Source organism: Trichechus manatus, unplaced genomic scaffold (genome assembly GCF_000243295.1).
Source record: "Trichechus manatus latirostris isolate Lorelei unplaced genomic scaffold, TriManLat1.0 scaffold00005, whole genome shotgun sequence".
Taxonomy (NCBI): Eukaryota; Metazoa; Chordata; class Mammalia; order Sirenia; family Trichechidae; genus Trichechus; species Trichechus manatus.
This window is the reverse complement of record NW_004443941.1, coordinates 18,010,600-18,030,396: the sequence shown is the minus strand read 5'-3', so window position 1 is coordinate 18,030,396 and position 19,797 is coordinate 18,010,600. Positions and strand designations below refer to the sequence as shown.

General features: G+C 42.0%; 1 protein-coding gene across 1 annotated transcript in view; it reads left to right on the top strand.

The window, feature by feature from the left end:
• The first annotated feature begins 727 nt into the window (after window positions 1–727).
• Window positions 728–19,797, top strand: part of SLC3A1 (solute carrier family 3 member 1) — a 55,687-nt gene continuing 36,617 nt past the window's right edge. The window contains exons 1-4 of the mRNA XM_004369505.2: window positions 728–1,861; window positions 6,375–6,554; window positions 6,696–6,850; window positions 8,314–8,439. Of these exons, the coding sequence (XP_004369562.1) occupies window positions 1,432–1,861; window positions 6,375–6,554; window positions 6,696–6,850; window positions 8,314–8,439 (891 nt within the window). The 5' untranslated portion in view covers window positions 728–1,431. The remainder of the gene's footprint in view (window positions 1,862–6,374; window positions 6,555–6,695; window positions 6,851–8,313; window positions 8,440–19,797) is intronic.

Genomic DNA, 19,797 nt, shown 5'->3' with positions numbered 1-19,797 from the left:
GTGTACTAACTGTTAAATGAGAAACTATGTTGTTCTATAAGCCTTCATCTAAAGTGAGAATAGCAGCACAATTGGAAGAGCGTAGTCGATGTCACTGAACTGTGCATGTAGAAATTTTTGAAATGGTGTATCTTTGGCTATGTATATTTTCACCAAAAAAAAAAAAAGGTCGAGAAGGGAGAGGGTTGACATGTTGTGGGGTTGTTAACCAGTGTCATAAAACAATATGTGTACTACTGTTTCATGAGAAACTATTTGTTCTGTAAGCCTTCACCTGAAGTACAATAAAAAAATAAAATAAAATAAAAGACCAGACTTACTGGCCTGACAGAGACTGGAGAAACCCTGAGAGTATGGCCCCCAGACACCCTTTTAGCTCAGTAATGAAGTCATTCCAGAGGTTCACCTTTTAGCCAAAGATTAGACGGACCCATAGGACAAAACGAGACTCAAGGGGCACTCTAGCCCAGGGGAAGGACTAGAAGGCAGGAGGCGACAGGAAAGCTGGTAGGTAATAGGGAACCCAAGGTCGAAAAAGGAGAGTACTGACATTTCATGGGAATGTTAACCAATGTCATAAATCAATATATGTACTGTTTAATGAGAAGCTAGTTTGTTCATCTAAAGTACAATAAATAATAATAATAATAACTTGGCCACGATCAAATAGCTCATTCCTCTGTACCATACATTGCCCCTAAGTTACTTTAGTCGATAATATTAGGCACCCAGATAACTTTCCTCATTTTAAACAAGAAACGTTTTGCTATCTGTCCAACGATTCATAGGTGTGTATAAATGCCTCTGATTAAATGGAAACCATAAATCATTTCATTTTGGGAAGTCTTTCAGCCTTCATAGGAAAGCACAGCCAGTTTTCCTCAAGATTGCAAATATATTTTACACTTGTCAATGATTAAACAACTTGGTGGTATTAATCACTGTTTACCTGTATAATAAAGAACTTGCTAGACATGGAATCCGTTTTCCCCCTCAACCTTCTGGAAGTGCTTCCAAGAATAGGTAGCCACTTCCTTTTCTGAAAATAGGAAACAAGACTGAAGTCACCTAGAGTGGAACTGAGATACAACAAAAAGTAGCGTCAATAACAAAGTGCTGTGGTTCCCTGCCTTCAGACCCTCTTCAGGCTGCTATATTGGTTTTTCTTTTGGCTTTGTAGGAAGAGACCCTCAAAATAAAACAAAAACAAATCTCCTTTGCCCTTGCAAAATCTAGTATTTCTTTCTTTTTCTTACACCTCGCTGAGAAGAGGTTTTTTTTAAAGCCCCTTCACCTTTACCCTTTCTTCCTTGGCTGGACTTTGTTATTTATAAACCATGCAAAGCTAATTATAGTACAAAGCAGTTTAGCAAGCCACCTTTCCACCTTTGTTACTTCAGGAAGGCACTTGGAAGGGACAAGACGTGAGACATGGCTAAGGACAAAGACAGGAGAGACTCCCTCCAAATGAGTATGAAGGGATGCCGGACAAACAACGGGTTCGTCCAAAACGAAGACATCCCGGAGACGGAGCCAGACTCAGGCAGCCCAGAGGACAACCTGCAGACCTGCGCCGTGGACGTCCATGGCCCCAAGGTGCCCGACTTGAAGGGTGTGAAGCCCTTTGCGGGGATGCCCAAGGAGGTGCTGCTCCAGTTCTCGGGCCAGGCCCGCTACCGGGTCCCACGGGAGGTCTTCTTCTGGCTCACCGTGGCTTCAGTGGTCGTGCTCATTGGCATCACCACAGCCATCATTGCCCTCTCTCCAAAGTGCCTGGACTGGTGGCAGGTGGGACCCATGTACCAGATCTACCCAAGGTCTTTCAAGGACAGTGACAAGGATGGAAACGGAGATCTGAAAGGTGCGTGCGGGAGAACGCTCAGGGAGGGAGGCTGAATGAGGGTGGTTTATGGTTCTCTCATTCCCTGAAACCCAGTTACAGCCTGAATTGTGTGGTAAGCACATTCCTCCATGACCAGTCAGGCCAAGATTCTCCCTTCCATCTCACCCAGCATTTTTCCCTCTGATGAAGGCTACTTGCTGGAGGCCTTTGAGCCAATAGAGTTGTTTGATTTACTGCCCACTAATGAGTTGGAGGAAACCCTGGTGGCTAGAGGTTAAGTGCACAGCTGCTAACCAAAATGTCAGCAGTACGAATCTACCAGGTCCTCCTTGGAAACTCTATGGGGCAGTTCTTCTCTGTCCTATAGAGTCGCTATGAGCTGGAATCGACTTGACAGCAACAGGTTTGTTTTGGTTTTTTAATGAGTTGGAAGCCACTCGAGGGCAGTGTGTTTTGGTTTAAATGCGTGTGCTTGTTTGCTGATTAATTCTGACTTCTTACAGGGGACAGGTTTCCTCCTACAATGGCTTCCTACATCTTTGAACTTTATAGTTGAATATCTTAGAGTGACAGTTTAGTTACTTTCCCAGTATACGATGTGGCTAGTGTGGCAAACTGAGAATTTATTAATGAGTCAAGAGTAAATAATGCTTTAGGTAAAAGTTAAGTGATGTTTTAAAAGGCATAGACTCGGTCTTTAAAGCTTATTGTTGTTGTCAGCTGCTGTCCAGTTAGCCCCTGACTCATGGGGACCCCGTGCGCCATCCCTGTGATCTATTGCAGATCATACTGTTGTGCTCCATAGAATTTTCAGTGGCTGATAACTCACAAGTAAATTGCCACGTTCTTCCTCAAAGTTTAAGTCATGAGAACTGAAGGGAAGGAAAAAAGGCACAGCAATGTGTTGGTCATTAACTGAATCAAGGATTATTTCAAATCATATCCATATCAGTAGAAAAATAGAAGTGAATAATTATTTTTTTAAGTTAAGCTAATAGTTTACTGGTGAGTTATGTGAGGAGCATCCTTACAGTTTATCATTCAAACCAACACACTTTCGAGAGTGAAATTTTGCCAGACAGCAGGCATATACTGGGACTGTGTCAGGCAAATGGGGCAGTAGAGTCACCCTAGTTAAGGGCAATGATATAGAAATAAATAAATGGACTAACAAAGTAGTTTTTAATAATTGATTTGAAGAAACTGAAACAGGTTACGACAGAGCGTGGGAAGTAGGGGTGGGCTTAATGCTGAAGATGTTACAAATGAACTATTGAAATCACTAACTTTACTTAATAACTAATGAAAAGCTTTTCTTTTTCACACTCGTATCATTTTTTCTTATTTTTTTAAATCTTTCTGCATCTTAAGTAATTGAAATGCTATCAGTCCTTCAAGGTGCATCTCAAGGCCATTTCCTTTATAAATCTTTTCTTAACCTCCCTATTCAGAAAGGGCTCTCTCCTCCCTCTGGGGTCCTGTGGTGCTTATAGCACTCTCTGATAATGCCTTGTAGCAGATCTGGGTCTATTCCAGCTACGTATGGCCCTTGAGGGCAGAGACTACTTTATAGGACTTTCTTGCCACCTGTAGTGCCCTTTGCTTTTTACACAGTTAAGTGCTTAGCAAAAGGGATGTATTGAATAAATACAGCTGTTGTTGTTGTTAGGTACCATCGAGTTGATTTTCATTCATAGTGACCCCATGTCACTGCCTCATAGGGTTTTCTGCGCTATAATTTTTATGGAAGCAGATTGCCAGGTCTTTTCTCCCATGAAGCAGCTTGGTGGGTTTGAACCACCAATGTTTCGGTTAGCAGCTGAGGAGCTCTTAACCATTGCACCACCAGGGCTGTAAAGCTCCTAAATCTGGAGATATACTCCCCACTTCCTGGCCCCCTCTTTGTAATCTTCTGATATACCTAAACTTCCAGCAAGTGTGGCAGTTTCTAACCAGCTCTTCCATTTGTCTTTCCCGACAGCTTTTCCTTGAGAGATTGGTTGCTGTAATCATAGGTATTTTTCCGGTTTTGTTGTTACTGTTATGAAGAAACCATTCCAGGTTTCAGTTTGTTTTTGATGATTACCTTCTGTCCCCTGGAGTGTGGGGCTGGGATCCCTTGTTTGCTTTGTGACTGTCCAGCCCCTTTGTTTTTATCATCACATTCCTTTTCCCTATTCTGAAGATATTGCAGAGCTGTGCTGGCTTAAATGAAAAGCCTTTTGTTGCCTGTCAACACTCTATGAAGTCCTGCAGCCACCCATATGGGGGTATTGGGGCACAATGAGGCCATAAATAAGCAGCCTTACATAGAAGAGCCCAGATCTGAGCAGTTAGGTGACTTTGTGATTTGGTCTCCGTGACTTCCAGCCTGCTGTGTGGCCTCTAGTTCTAGGAAGCCATGGTGCAGGTCACACAGAAAGGTTAATGGAGAACAAATACTAGACTCAAGTCTCTGAGTCTACATTTAGGACTCTGAACTGGAAGCGAAAAACACTCTTCTGCTAATTTTCCTGCAAGGCTCGAAGTACAAAGAGTTTCGTTTCCATATCGCTCCTCAGCCAAGTCTAGAAATCTCTTCTGTATAAATTCTTAGCTTTCTGTACAAGTGAACAAAGAAAAAGGTCCAAATTCAGCCAGTTCAAAGACAGTCTGAACAAAAGACCCCTCAAATTTTGGCGAGAACCTTCCCTTCCACCTCACCTCCTGTACTCCCTCTCCAGACCCGACTCTCCATACAAAATTTCTTACTTTTTTCTAGGCATGCCCTGTCTGTGTCTGCTCACTAAGTTTCCTTTGCCTTGAAGCTCTTCTCTTCTCCCTCCGCTGCCCACACCCTCCTGTGACTTCCTCTGTCCTGCCCAAAGGCACCACAGCCTCCTGCCTTCATCAGCAACCTCTGCTCCACCCAGTCAAAGGCTAACACCTTGGTTCTCTTATAGCACTTTCTATAGCTCATCTTCAGCCCTTCTAGATCTTCATCATCCAGTTCCTGCTGCTTACACTTCTTAGACCAGCATTGTCCAAAGGGAAGACAATGCAAGCCACATATGTAATTGTAAATTTCAGAAAAAGTAAAAAGAAACAGGTGAGATTAATTTTAAAAAAGTTTTGTTCAATCAAATACATCCAAAATATAATCATTTCAACATAAAGTTAATATAAAAAATATTAAGGAAATATTTTACATTCTTTTTCTTTTGTACTACCAAACCAGTTGCTGTTGAGTTGGCCCCAACTCATGGTGACCCCGTGTGTATCAGAGAAGAGCTGTACAATGACTGATTTTTTGGAAGCAGATCGCCAGACGTTTTTCCCAAGGCGCCTCTGGGTGGACTCGAACCACCAACCTTTCTGTTAGCAGCTGAGTGAGTTAACTGTTTGCACCACCCAGGGACTTCTCTTTGTGCTGTTGTTGTTGTATGTCATGGAGTCAATTCTGACTCATAGTGACCCTACAGGACAGAGTAGAACTGGCCCATTGGGTTTCTAAGGTTGTAATCTTTATAGAAGCTGATTGCCACATTGTCTCCCGCAGGGCGGCTAGTGGATTCGAACTTAACCACTTAACCATTGCGCCACCAGGGCTCCTTTCTTTTGTACTAGGCATTCAAAATTCTGTGTGTGTTTTATACTTGCAGCCCATTGGAATTCAGACTAGTCACATTTCAAGAGCTCAATAGCCACCTGTGCCTAGTATCTGCTGTACTGAACGGTGCAGCTTAGACCCTGTGCCCATTGAGGGCAGGGGCTGGGTATGATTCTTCTTTGTACCTTGACTCTTAGCCCAGCACCTGGCCTGGAATAGGTTCTCAAAAACCACGTGTATAATAAATTAGTTATAATGTAGTCTTGCTTTCAAATATGAAATTTAAACAAGTCACTAATAGGTTTTTCAAATGTTACGTATCTCTGTTAAAAAGGAGCCCTGGTAGTGCAGTGATTAAGCGCTCAGCTGATAACCAAAAGGTTGGTGGTTCAAATCCACCAGCCACTCTGTGGGAAAAAAATGTGGCAGTCTGCTTCCATAAAGATCACAGCTTTGGGAACCCTATGGGGCAGTTGTACTCTGTCCTATAGGGTCCACTATGAGTCAGAATCGACTCAACGGCAACAGGTTTGGTTATTTTGGTTTGATCTATGTTAAAGGCCAAAGGTTATTGCTAGAAGACTAATTTGAAATTATTTGTAGAGATAGAACCTGCAATTTGAATTTTACTTAGTTGGAACAAAATTCCACGTATTTCTGGCTTCCATATAAATACCTCTGTCATAGACATATTAGTTTTATTTTTAATCTTTCAGCCCTGGTGGCACAGTAGTTAAGAGCTTGGCTGATAACCAAAAGGATGGCAGTTCGAATCCACCAGCCACGCCTTGGAAACCCTATGGGGCAGTTCTACTCTGTCCTATAGGATCACCCTGAGTTGGAATCAATTCTACAGCAATGGGTTTGGTTTGGTTCAGTTTCATTAAAAAAAAAAAAAAAAGAACCTAGATATTTATCCGTGGCCTTGACTTTTTTCTTCAGGTATTCAAGATAAACTGGACTATATCAGAGATTTAAATGTAAAAACTGTTTGGATTACTTCATTTTATAAATCATCCCTTAAAGATTTACGATATGGTATTGAAGATTTCCAAGAAATCGATCCCGTTTTTGGAACAATGAAAGATTTCGAGAATCTGATTGCAGCCATACATGATAAAGGTAAATTAAATGGTGGGGTAGGGTGGCAGTTGAGAAAAGCACGTCTCTAAACGCTAATTTAAAGCACTTTTTCTCCCTTAACTGTCATGTATTATTCTAATATAATCTTTTCCTAACATTTGTAATGTTTTCATTTATAAGGCTTAAAACTAATAATTGATTTCATACCAAACCACACCAGTGATAAACATACTTGGTTTCAATTGAGTCGGAACCGGACAGAAAAGTATACTGATTATTATATCTGGCATAACTGTACCCACATAAATGGCATGACCACACCACCCAACAACTGGGTAAGTACAAAGAGAAAATGGGCAGATCTTAAGTGACTAGGCTGGTTATTTATAAAGTTCTTTTAAGGAAAAAAATTAATGGATATAGTTTATGGCAAAGGAAAAATTTCCCAGAGAAATAGAAATAAGATACCCATGCCTCCTAATGTCATTTTGTGTTCTGCGTTCACTGTAGCGCCGATGTGTTCTGGAAAATCAAAACCTATGCTCTTCTTTAGCCTCTCCTTTCCTCTTTCCCTCACTTCCCACCCTGTCCAGCTTAGATCCCATGTCCCATCAGTTCAATAACTGTCTTGCCACTCTCCGAACCCCTTTGCCTTTCTGACTTTTTGCCCCCTTGTCCAACAAAGCTCTAGCCATAAATGAACCCAACCATCCACCTTCTCTTTGCCTGACCCTTGGCTTCTGAGCCTCTAGAGACATCACACATTCACTGTCCCCACCTGGACTCAGCCCTCCAATCTTCTTGGGAATTTTTCTAAACCAACTTCTCTCTCTTCTTCTCTGCAAACTTCCTACCTGCCTCCTTATCTTACCATGTTCAGTAGCAAGCTCTACAGAGAACAGAAGTGACCAAACCTGCCTGCCCCTCTTCCTCCCCGCTTCCTACCCACTTCCTTTACAACAGAGCCCGCATCCCTTCTCTCTAGGGTTGCCAGATGTAGCAAATAAAAATTCAGGATGCCTAGTTAAATCTGAATTTTAGATAAACAACGAATAAGTTTTAGTATAAAATATTGCATGGGCCATGCTTTACTAAACAAATATTTCTTGTTTATCCGAAATTCAGATTTACCTGGCTGTCCTGTATTTGATCTTGCACCTCCTGCACCAGACCAGTCTCCCGACCTGCTCTAGTTTGAGCTCCCTCCTGCTTTCTGCAGAGCCTTTTACCCTGTATCATCTCTCCTGACTCCAGTCCCTCCCTCTCTCTTCTTGACCTTCTCCGCAAACATTTAAATACGCTAACTCCTGGGCATCAACTTTTAAATGGCCCAAGGACACTCCAAGTCAAGAAGTTTCGAAATGTGATCTTCTCCCTCCGACCTCCTGTATCCCAGCCTGGCAAACAGGCCATCACCAAGTCTTTGGGAGTTTTACCACTTTATATTTTTTCTTTCCAGTCCACCCATTTGTTAAAATAGTAGTGATAACAGCAAATATTTACTAACTTCTTACTATGTGCCAGAGTCTGTGCTAACTGTGAGTTAGGTTTTAATCCCTGTTTTACAGCTGAGCAGACTGAGGCACAGAACTGTTAAGCACCTTGCCCAAAGTCACACAGCTAGGCAATGATGAAAGGGCTAAGAACTGGATCTACTAGTCAGTCCAGCTTCATGTCTGCTCTTAAAATTGTCACCCATGCTTCAAACCATACGATTTCTTGCCTCTATGACTGCAACAGCTATCTCTCTGGACATACAGTTTTTCTATTCTTCCATCAGTTTTCTATTCTTCCGTAGTTAAGTGTATATGGAAACTCCAGTTGGCACTTCGACGAAGTACGAAAGCAATGTTATTTTCACCAGTTTATGAAAGAGCAACCTGATTTGAATTTCCGCAGTCCTGCCGTTCAAGAAGAAATAGAAGTGAGTATAAGCACCCACACAGACTTCTTCATGACATGGAGGCTTAAGTGGTTATTTGAAACACTTCTTTATGTTAAACGATAATTGTGCAGGAAAATCAAGTAGTGTAATTAAATTCCGGGATTAAGGTGTCTGACGCAAATATAGACACTCAGATGTGTCGGCTCCTTCCTCAGTCTCACCCAGAATAATCTCAATGGGAGAGGGGTGGAAACCCCTGATACCTTAGCTCTGCCCCTGACAAGGAGCTGCTACAATGAAGTGGGTCTCTCCATCTGCTCCAGGGTCTGGCTCTGCATCCAGGCCTAGCCCCACCTCTGGCAGCTGCAGGCCTCTCACAAGTTACTTGGCTTTTCTACATCTCAGATCCCTCACTTTTGAAACACAGTTGATGGCAGTATGTATTTCATAGGGCCATTTTAAAGATTAAATGAGATAATCCACGCACAACACTTCTTACTCATTCAATACTCATCCAATAAATATTAACTTATTTCCTGCTCCACACCAGGCCCTGTTCTAAGCACTGGGAATGGAGCAGAGAATAAAAGAAGCCCTGCTCTCAAGGAGTTTCCAATATACTGAGGGAAAGGCTGACAATTAACTAAAAATATAGTATGTCAGGTGGTGGCGAGTGCTAAGGGTGAGAGGCATCGGATTGCCAGGGGAAGTTGCTCTTTTGTATAGGGGGTAAGAGAGACCCCTGTGATGAGGTAGGTTGTCTGAACAAAGACTTGAACTTTGTTTTTTTAATTGTACTTTAGATGAAGGTTTACAGAACAAATAGTTTCTCATTAAATAGTTAGTACACATATTGTTTTACAACAATGGTTAACAGCCCCACGACATGTCAGCACTGTCCCTTTTCAACCTTGGGTTCCCTATTACCAGTTTTCCTGTCCCCTCCTGCCTTCTAGTCCTTGTCCCTGGACTGTTGTGCCCCATTAGTCTCATTTTGTTTTATGGGGCTTTCTAATCTTTGCCTGAGCGGTGAACCTCGGGAGTGACTTCATTACTGAGCTAAAGGAGTGTCCGGGGGCCATACTCTCAGGGTTTCTCCAGTTTCTGTCAGGCCAGTAAGTCTGGTCAAAGACTTGAACTTTGAAAGGGAGCAGCACGTAGGTGAAGAGAAAGTCAGGCAGAGAGAAAAGCAAATGCAAAGGTCTCTAAGCCACTGTGTGTTTTGTGCATTTCAGGACAAACATGGAGGACCGCACGTAGGGTTACCAGATTTAGCAAATAAAAATACAAGACATCCAGTTAAATTTGGATTTCAGATGAACAATGGATAATGTGATATTTGTGACATTCTTATATTCAAAATTATCTATTACTTATCTGAAATTCAAATGTAACTAGGTGACCTGTGCTTTATCTGGCAACCCTGCCAGTGTGGCTAGAGTGAAATAAGGAGGAGAGGCAGGGAGCTGAGGTCCGAGAAGTAAGGGGTTGTCTGGGAGTTGAATACTATTGTGAGGAACACAGGCTGAGCCACTAAAGACCCCCCTGTGGTTCTCGGGGGAGGAGACTGCAGTGGCACCAGCAGGAAGGAGAGAGGTGAGTAGGAGGCTACCACAGTCACCCAGGTGAGATCTGACAGGGCTTGCCCTGTGTGGTGACATTTACAGCAATACCTGACACATGATTCACAATAAATATTAGCCATTGTCGTCCCTCTTCTTGTGGTACTGAGGCTATCATGGACAAGAGTTCAGTGATGGATGGTGCTCTGAGGTAGGTAGGCAGGGAGGAGAGCCAAACAGAACAGAGTCATGGAGCCCTTTCTACAGTTCATGATGCCAGTAAAACAGAGAAGCTGCAGACCGCCACTCCGGACTCACTAAGGGCACCTAGACCCCTTAGTTTGTTTTTTAAAAAATAACAGCTTTATTGCAATGAAATCCATGTACCATAAAATTCACCCTTTTAAAGTGTGTAATTCAGTGCTTTTTAGTATATTCAGAGTTGTCTAACCATCACCACGAATTCCAGAACATTTTCATCACTCCACAAGAAATCCCATACCTATTGGCTGTCACTTCCCATGACCTCCTTCCACCCTCCAGCCACCCACCACCGCCCCACCCACCCCAGCTCCCTGGCAACCATTAATCTACTTTCTGTCTCTGTGGATTTGTCCATTCTGGTCATTCCATACAAATGGAATCATACAATATGTGCCCTTTTGTGATGGCTTCTTTTACTTAGCATAATGTTTTCAAGATTCATCCATAGCATAGCATGTATCAGGACTTCATTGTTATTTATGGACAAATAATATTCCATTGTGTAGATATGTCGCATTTTCTTTACTCTTTCATCAGTTGAAGGACATTTGTTTTTTTCCACTCTTTGGCTATTATGAATATAATGCTATGAAATTTTGTATACAGGTTTTTGTATGACTCTATATTTTCAATTTTCTTGGGTCTATACCTAGAATTGGAATTGCTGAGTCACATGGTAACTATGACTCTTGGAGGTATTGCCAGACTGTTTTCCAAAGCAGCTGCACCATTTTACATTTTCACCAGTAATGTGTAAGGGTTTCAGTATTTCCACATCCTCACCAACACTTGTTATGTCTGTTTGAGTATAACCATCCTAGTGAGTGTGAAGTGTTATCTTTTTGTGGCTTTGATTTTCATTTCCTGGATGGCTAATGATGTTGAGTATCTTTTCATGTGCTTGTTGGCCGGTGTATGTCTTTTTTTGAATAATGTCCATTCAAATTCTTTGCCCAATTTTTAATTGGGTTATTTGTCTTTTTATTGTTGAGTTGTAAGAGTATATTCTGGACACATGATTTGCAAGTATTTTCACCCGTGCTGTAGCTTGTCATTTCACTTTCTTGATGGTGTCCTTTGAAGTACAAAAGTTTTTAATTTTGATAAAGTCCAGTTTATCTATTTTTTCTTTGTTGTTTATGCTTTTAGTGTTATATTTAAGAAAAATTGCCTAATCCAAGGCTACAAATATGAACTCCTATATTTTCTTTTAAGAATTTTATAGCTTTAGCTCTTACATTTAGGTCTCAGATCCATTTGGCATTAATTTTTATATATGATGTGAGGTAGGGGTCCAACTTCCTTCTTTTTCATGTGGATATCCAGTTAGCTCAGCATCGTTGGTTAAAAAGACTGTTCTTTCCGACCATAAATATATGGGTTTATTTCTGGACTCTCATTCTATTCCATTCATGTCTACGTCAGTGCCACACTGTCTTGGTTTATATAGATTTGTAGTAAGTTTTTAAATTGGGAAGTGTTAGCTTTTCAACTTTATTCTTTTTTCTCAAGATTGTTTTAGGTATTCTGAGGTCTGGCATTTCCATATGAATTTTAGGGTCAGCTTGTCAATTTCTGCAAAAAAGCCAGCTAGGGTTTTGTTAGGGATTGCTTAGAATATGTGGATCTTTTGGGGGAGTATTGTCATCTTAACAATATTAAGTCTTCTGATCCATGAACACAGGCTATCTTTGTTTTTGATGTTTTGTATTTTTCAGTGTACAAGCTTGTACTTCTTTTGTTAAATTAATTCTTATAGGCTCCTTAGTTTTAAGACCATTTTTACTGTGTATGTTTTATGTTCTCTAGAATTCAGATGAATTGCACTGGCATCTGTTATAGAAGTACGCACATTAGAGTCAGGTGGCTTTGTCTTGAGGGTGGAGAGGAGACATGGTCAGCAGACTAACTAGCGGTTATTATAAACTTCACCAGTGAACTTGTGGACTCTTCTCCATCACCAAGGATCATTTACACATCCACCCTGCCTACACACACACACACACACACACACACACACATACTTATTAGGCACTTACTTTGTGCAAAGTGCTTTACCTGGATCATCTCATATAATTTTTGGAACAAGCCTAACCTATGAGCTTTTATGACCATTTTACAGAGAAGGAAACTGAGGCTTAGAGAGGTGAAGTGACCCACCTTGGGAGTGATAGAGCAAGATTCAAACCCAGGTGTTGGCATTACAGAGTCCACACCCTTCACCACAAATGCACACCTGCTTTGAAGCAAACTGTTTCTCTCTCTGTGCTTCACTTTTCCTACACACTTTTTAAAGGAAAGTTTTCAGTTGAAAATTCATAAATGTGAATTTAAACTAGTCAGTTTATCAGGTGGTAGATTTCTCCATGCTCCTGGTGGGAATGGTGATTGGATTGTCTGGAGATATTTAGACAAGTGTAATAAATTTTGCCAAAATGTGCCAGCCAATAAATTAATTATTTTTTTGACTAACTCAACTGTTCCCCTGCAGGCATGCCAATAGTGCAGTGTGTGAATAGGAGCCTTATTTACTAGTCTCCCAGGATGAAATCCCTCTTGGAATGACTCATTAGACATTATTTGCAGGGCTGGTTTAGGAGATTTACTGTTAGAAATAAATACGGAAGGCTGAGGGGCTGGGAGGGAAGACTCTTTGCTCTTGGAAAGGAGTTTTCTGCGTGAAGGAGACTTCTGCTCCTTTCTCCCCCAACAGTGCTTATCTTTGCAGTAGAGTTAAGCAGGTTAATAATTTGCAACCCAGAGAGTTTGGGCGGGGGTGGGTGGCACATGTGGAATGATTCTTGCTGACTTACCAGTTTGCGTTCACTAAGCCTGAGCTTTGTCCTCTTCACTCCCATCAGACTTCAGTTCATCTGCACAGAGAGGACTGGGTCTTCTCTGCGGGGGGCTGGGCACGCACAGGGCACCCAACACATGGCGCCCTCCTCTCTTCTGTCTCTCCTCTCCTCAGCAAGGCTTGAGTGCCTTCAGCTGGAGAAGCCAGGAAGCCTTCTTGAAGGATGTATAGAAGTTTGTACTTTTTCCAATCACTTTGGCTTTTACTTGCTTCCCAAATGCCTGATTTGACAAATGAGGAAATTGAGGCCCAGAGACATGAAAGTGAACCAGGGGGCTTGCAGCCTAGCAGAAAAGAGACTCTGGAGAGCCCAGCCCTTTGTCTGGGGCTCAGTGTGATCCTAACCCTGTATGTGGGAGTGATAAGCCCTGGGGTGGGGGCTCCTGGGGAGTCAATGTATTCACGGCAGTTAGGGATGAGAACATGCTGTCCCAGAGAACAAGTGTTGGCTTACCCCACCCCATTAAGTATAGTATTGCTGGAGACAAATGTAATTAAAAATGTAATTCACTCACTAGTTCCTTTATAAACCAGCTTTGTGTTTGATGATAATAACTGCACCATTTATGAAGCAGCTCCTATATGCCTGATGCTTTATTATAAATCATTCACTTATTTAGTAATATAATACATATTACAAATTGACCATGTGCCAGGGAGATGGTGGCTGGTAAGTTATACATGGAGTCCCTGGGCAGTGCAAATGGTTAATGCACTCGGCTGCTAACCAAAAAGTTAGAGTCCATACAGAGGCACCTTGGAAGAAAGGTCTGGCAATCTACTTCCAGAAGATCACAGCCATTGAAAATCCTATGGAGCAACAACTAGAACAGAATAATGAGAATGGTGACACAATGGGAAGAATTTAACCAATGTCACTGATCATTATGTCTAGAAAATGTGGAATGAGAGCAGATTTTGCTGTGTATATTTTCACACACACACACAAACACAAACACACAAAACTTATGAAACACAGTTCTACTCTGAGACACATGGAATCACCATGAGTTGGAATCTACTCAAGGACAACTGGTTTGGTTTTTTTGTTAGGGTTGTTTAAAGATGAAATGGGTTAACATTTGTAAAGCACTTATATAAGTAACTGTTAAATTATCCGTATATGGACAATGAATACCCTTGTGAAGTGAAATGAATAAAAGGCATAAGATAACCTCCCAGAGGAGCACTAACTTTTAAAGGCCCTTAAAGTAGCCTGAAGGAGACCTGGTGGCACAATGGTTAATCGGTTGGCTGCTAACCAAAAGGTTAGTGGTTCAAACCCACTCAGCTGCTCCTTGGGAGAGAGACCTGGTGATCTGCTTCTGTAAAGATTACAGTCAAGAAAACCCTATGAGGCAGTTCTACTCTGTCACATGGGGTCACTGTGAGTCAGAATCAACTTGATGGTACCCAACAACAACAAATTATACTGAGAAGGAGTGGCGTGCCAGGAATGGGGTGTCATGGAGCTAAAGGTTATGGGTTTTTATTGAAGAAGAGATTAGTCAACAGTGTTAAACATTTCAGAGAGGTCAAGTAATGTAAAGAATAGAGTGTCAATTGACTCATTTAATCCTTGCAAAAAACCCTGCAAGGCAAGTATAAGTTCATTGAAGGGGAAACCAAGGTTTAAGGAGCTGAAGCAGATAGACGTCCTAACTCATGCAGCTGGGTAGTGGGAAGATGAGACGATTCCCAGATGGGTCAGATTACAAGGCCTGTGATGCTTTCTCTGTGCCCTGCTCCTGGAGGGGATAGCAAAAAATTTTACCAGGGGCCTGAACAGCAGTAGGGACCATTTTCTTTTTCTCTCTGCACTTTTGAAATATCCTATACTCTCTCATTCCTTCTTCTGATGGACAAGCTGCTGTTTATGTTATTATCAAGAAGATGTTTTATATATTATGACGTGTAAGAGCAGACCATTTTGACTTCTCAAACTTGCCTTTTTAGGTAAACAGGCCCAGCAACCTTAGCCATCTTAGAAGGACAGGCTCATCTCCCATGGTTTTGTGAATTTGGATATCATTAATGTTGAACTGATTATTTTTAAAAGTAATTTATTTTTGTTGTTGTTGTTGAGAATACACACAGCAAAACATAACACCAATTCAACAGTTTCTACAGGTACATTTCAGTACATGGTCACATTCAGTAACACTGGTTACATTCTTCAAGTTGTGCAACCATTCTCATCCTCCTTTTCTGAGTTGTTTCTCCCTTATTAACATCAACTCACTTCTCCCTAAATTTTCTATCTAACCTTTTGAGTTGCTGTTGTGAATTTGATCTCATACAGATAGATCTTAAAAGAGCACAATGTTCAAGGCAGACATTCTTTACTAGTCAAGCTAAACTATTCTTTGGTTTTAAGATGACTTCAGAGGATATTTTAGTTTCAGGTTTAAAGATTATCTCAGGGTAGGAGTTTCAGGAGTCCCTGAATCTGGGTTCTATGAGAATCTGAAATTCTGTTCTGCATTTTTCCCCTTTTGATCAGGATTCTTCTGTAGAATCTTTGATCAAAATGTTCAGTAATGGTAGCTGGGCACCATCCAGTTCTTTCAGTCTCATGGCACAGGAGGCAGTTGTTCATGGAGACAGCCACACATTCATTTCCTCCTCCTGTTCTCAACTCTCCTTCTTCTGCTGTTGCTCCAGGTGAATAGAGACCAATTGTTGTACCTTGGTTGGACTCTTGCAAGTTTTTAAGACCCCAGGAACCACACAAAGAACTAGGAGGTAGAACAGAAGCACTGAACACATTAGGCCAATTAGCTGACATGTCCCATGAAACCATGACTCTAAACCTCCAAACCAAGGAACCACATCCCATGAGGTGTTTGGTTGTACATAAGCAGCCTTAGCAGCTGCCCTTTTTTTCTTTTTTAATCATTGTTGTAAGTATATCTTTTCATACAACTTTTGCCAATGACTTGATTTCTTTTTGACTCAGGCAGCAAGTTGTTTAAGGAGAAAAGAATGAAAAGGTAGAAAAACCAGGACTGTGTAATGTTTTGGGAGATAGACAAGAATTGGGGATGAAACGTTCCGTCCCCAGAGTCCCATTGTGCCCATGTGAGTCAGCCAGACCTGGTACAACCAGGCTCTGTGCCCACTTCCACATCAGGCACTCTGGAAGAGCTTCATTGGAGTAAGAGAGGGTTAAACATTAAAATCTGGAGCTTTCTTTTTCTCACCTGGCTGAGAGAATAAATAGTGTGAAGCAAATGTTTTTCAAGAGCAAACTTTGGATTATCTGGGTGAAAACCTCAGCGTTTAAACTGAATCTCAGAAAATAACCATCCAGCTTTTGCTGTTATGTCCCATCAAACAATGGTATTGTCTCCAACTGGACTAAAGAGAAAACCCCTACCAAGCCCATAAACCTTTGCTGGGGCACACGTTTCTCATCTTTAATGTTGGGTCAATATTTAGCAATGCTGAGACGTAAAGTGAATACGGATCCCATGAAGGAAATGGCTAACTTTATTCTAGAAAATCAGTGTCCCAAAGCTTAATGTTTGTAACGGCCTGCTGTGTAATGTTTTTCCACATTTTTATCAGATGCTATTTGGATGGTTTACAGCTATTTTTATCCCGCCTCTACCCTGGTTCTCTTCCAGTGTTCACTCTTGTAAAGAACAGCACCCTGTGCGGGTGGACTGGTTTGTTTGGGGTCTGAAGCTTATAAAAATTTGAGGGCCTCCTTCAAATAAAAAGGGGACAAAATTAAGTACAGAAAAGTAAGCATTTATTTAGAATGAGAAACGAAGGGGATTTGAAAGCGGTCTGTGCAAGTGAAAGACCCTGAAACTTAAGCTTGGTTAGCTTCATAGTAAGTCTACCTCTGGAGTCCCTGGGTGGTACAAATGGCTAACATGCTTCACTGAAAGGTTGGAGGTTCATGTCCTCCCTGAGGTGCCTCAGAAGGAAGGCCTGGTAATCTACTTCCAAAAAATCAACCATGGAGAACCCTATGAAGCACAGTTCTACTCTGACATTCATGGGGCTCTCCATGAGTTGGGGTCAACTCAATGACAGCTGGTTTAATTTGGCCTCTGGTGCCACCAAGATGGAGTTCTACAAGTGAGGTGTCTTTACATGTCCCACCAGGCCCTGCATGCTTAGTGTCTAACAACTTCTCTAGCTGACTTTCCAACCAGCTGCCCCCCACTTCCTTTTCTCTCCTGCTCCTCTTCTCGGGGGTGAATCCTACTATTTTACAATTTTGTATTATCATTCTCCTCTTTGAAGCTTTTACCACAGCAGTGATTGAAGTATTTTTTTTATTTTTTTATTACTGTTTGATTGTCTAGCTGGAGATTCTAAATTCCATGAGAACCAGGACTATGTCTGTTGTATTTTGCCCATGGTTGTAGTTCCAGTGCTTAGCTAAGTCCCTGGCATGTACTAAGAACTCAAATGTTTGAAAGAAGGAATTTGGTAAGAAGTAAAGTTCTTAGTAAGAACAAATCTGTGGTTTTATGCCCCAAAGAAAAATTCCACTGGGTAGAGCCAGTTTAAGGTGATTTGGGTCAACTGTGTCTACTGTTTCCAGAATTGGCAGCAGCAGATCCTGCTCTCATAGCTGAAAAAATTTGTTCAAGCTTTGCCATTCAGAATCTCCACTTTCCTTAAAGGGAATTGATATTGACAGTATTAAGCCTTGCATTCAGCTTACAGAAACCTTTGAGACCCTTGAATTGCTTTCCTGGTACACTGGTGTTGTTAGTTGCTGTTGAGTCAATTCGGACTCGTGGTGACCCCGTATGTGCAGAGTAGAATTGCTCCATAGGGCTTTCAAGGTTGTGACCTTTCTGAAGCAATCGCAAGACCTGTTTCTGAGACACCTTTGGGTGGATTTGAACTGCCAATGTTTTGGCTAGTAGTCGAGCACTTAACCCTTTGTGCTACCCTGGGACTCCTGCCCAGCGCATTCCAAGCCTGTTGTTGTCGAGTCAACTCCGACTCATAGCGACCCTGTTGATCCTCATATTCACATGTAGATACAAAAAAACCACACTTCAAATCGAACAGGTGGTTTTGGGGTAGTTGCCATTTTGGATCCTCAGTACTCAGGTCCCCTCCATAGGTGAAATCCGGCTGCTTAACTTTAGTACTTTTACTTATAGGAGGATCTGCTCTAATGTGGCATACATACTCCTGAAAAACCTTCCATTCAGCAGAATCAGTCAATAAAAATAACAGGGCTTATGAGAAAAAGAAATAAGGTTGCCAGATTTACAATCAGTCAATAACAGAATGCTCAGTTAAATTCCAGTTTCAGATTAAAAAGAAATATTTTTTTCCCACTTGGACATAATTATACTAAAAAATTATGTGCGCTCTACTATGCTGTTGTTGTTGTTGTTAAGTGCCCTGAAGTTGATTTTCTACTCTTAGCGACCCTATGTGACAGAGTAGAACTGCTCCCATAGGGTTTTCTTGGCTGTAATCTATGAAAAACCAAAAACCCACTGCCATCGAGTCAAATCTGACTCATAGCGACCCTGTACGACAGAGTAAAACTGCCCCATAGGGTTTCCAAGGCTATAAATCTTACAGAAGCAGACTGACACATCTTTCTCCTGCAGAGCAGCCAGTGGGTTTGAACCACTGGCCTTTTGGTTAGTAGCCAAGCGTTTTAACCACTGCACCACTAGGGCTCCTTTTGTAATCTATACTTACATTAAAAATCATTTGTTGTTTATCTGATACTCAAATTTAACTGGGCATCTTGTATTTTACCTGGCAACCCTAAAGATAGGTGTGGAGGCAGTTCACTTCAAAACCTGCGCAACTTCGTAACCAAAGCGCTAATAAAAATATTTGGTCCCTGAGGAGAGAACTTGGACAGTCTAGGTAAGCAACTCAGCATGGCTGAAGGCTTACACAGTGGATATTAAAAATGCAAAACCATAAACAAACAAAACCCCCAATGGAGCAGAAATGCTGGCAGCTGTTTAGGTAGAGCAGGGCTGGAGGGTGCTAAAGTAATACAGGTGGAAGCAGTGTCCTGAACCAGTGGGCTGCTGTTTAGGAAGCTGGGAGGCAGTGCAAACAGCCCTGAGCTGAGAGCCTGCAAAGCTGGGGTCTAGTGGGGGTGTACCTCTCTAGCTGGGGGAGGAGCCTAGTGAAGACACTTGTTTTAAATTTTCTTAAAACATAGCTGATAGGGCTCCTACAGATAGTACAGCAATGAAGCTGAGGGCTCTTGCCTTTCTTGATTCAGGTTATAATTCCCTTGCACTCCTCTGACCCTTCTCGCCTAGGAAAGATCACCATGAACCAATGTGACTTCTGTTTAAATTGCATGTGGGCTTATTTGCGTTATAGGAACACCTGGTATAGTGGAACCTTACTTGATGCACTTATTTTGCAATGGCTGGTAACTCCCAGCCTGGAGCTTTTTCTGAGGGAGCGTCCTGGCCCTCTTTGTCCCTCCTCTCAGAGTTGTGGCAGTCCCAGGTAGGGTGAGCCCCGGGGGAGAAATGGGAGAGCCACTGTTCCTTTGCGGAGGGGCAGTGTGTGGTCAGGTGCAAGCTGAGAGGGGGTTGGTGAGGAAGAAGCTGAGTCCCAGGCCCTCTGCTTTTCATGGTCACCTGGACCTCCTTATTCCCCTTTGCCTCCATTCTTGGCTCGCACTGCCCCACTTTCTGCTCTGATGAAACCCCACCAGCCTATCCAGGCCAAGTTCAAGCACTAGCT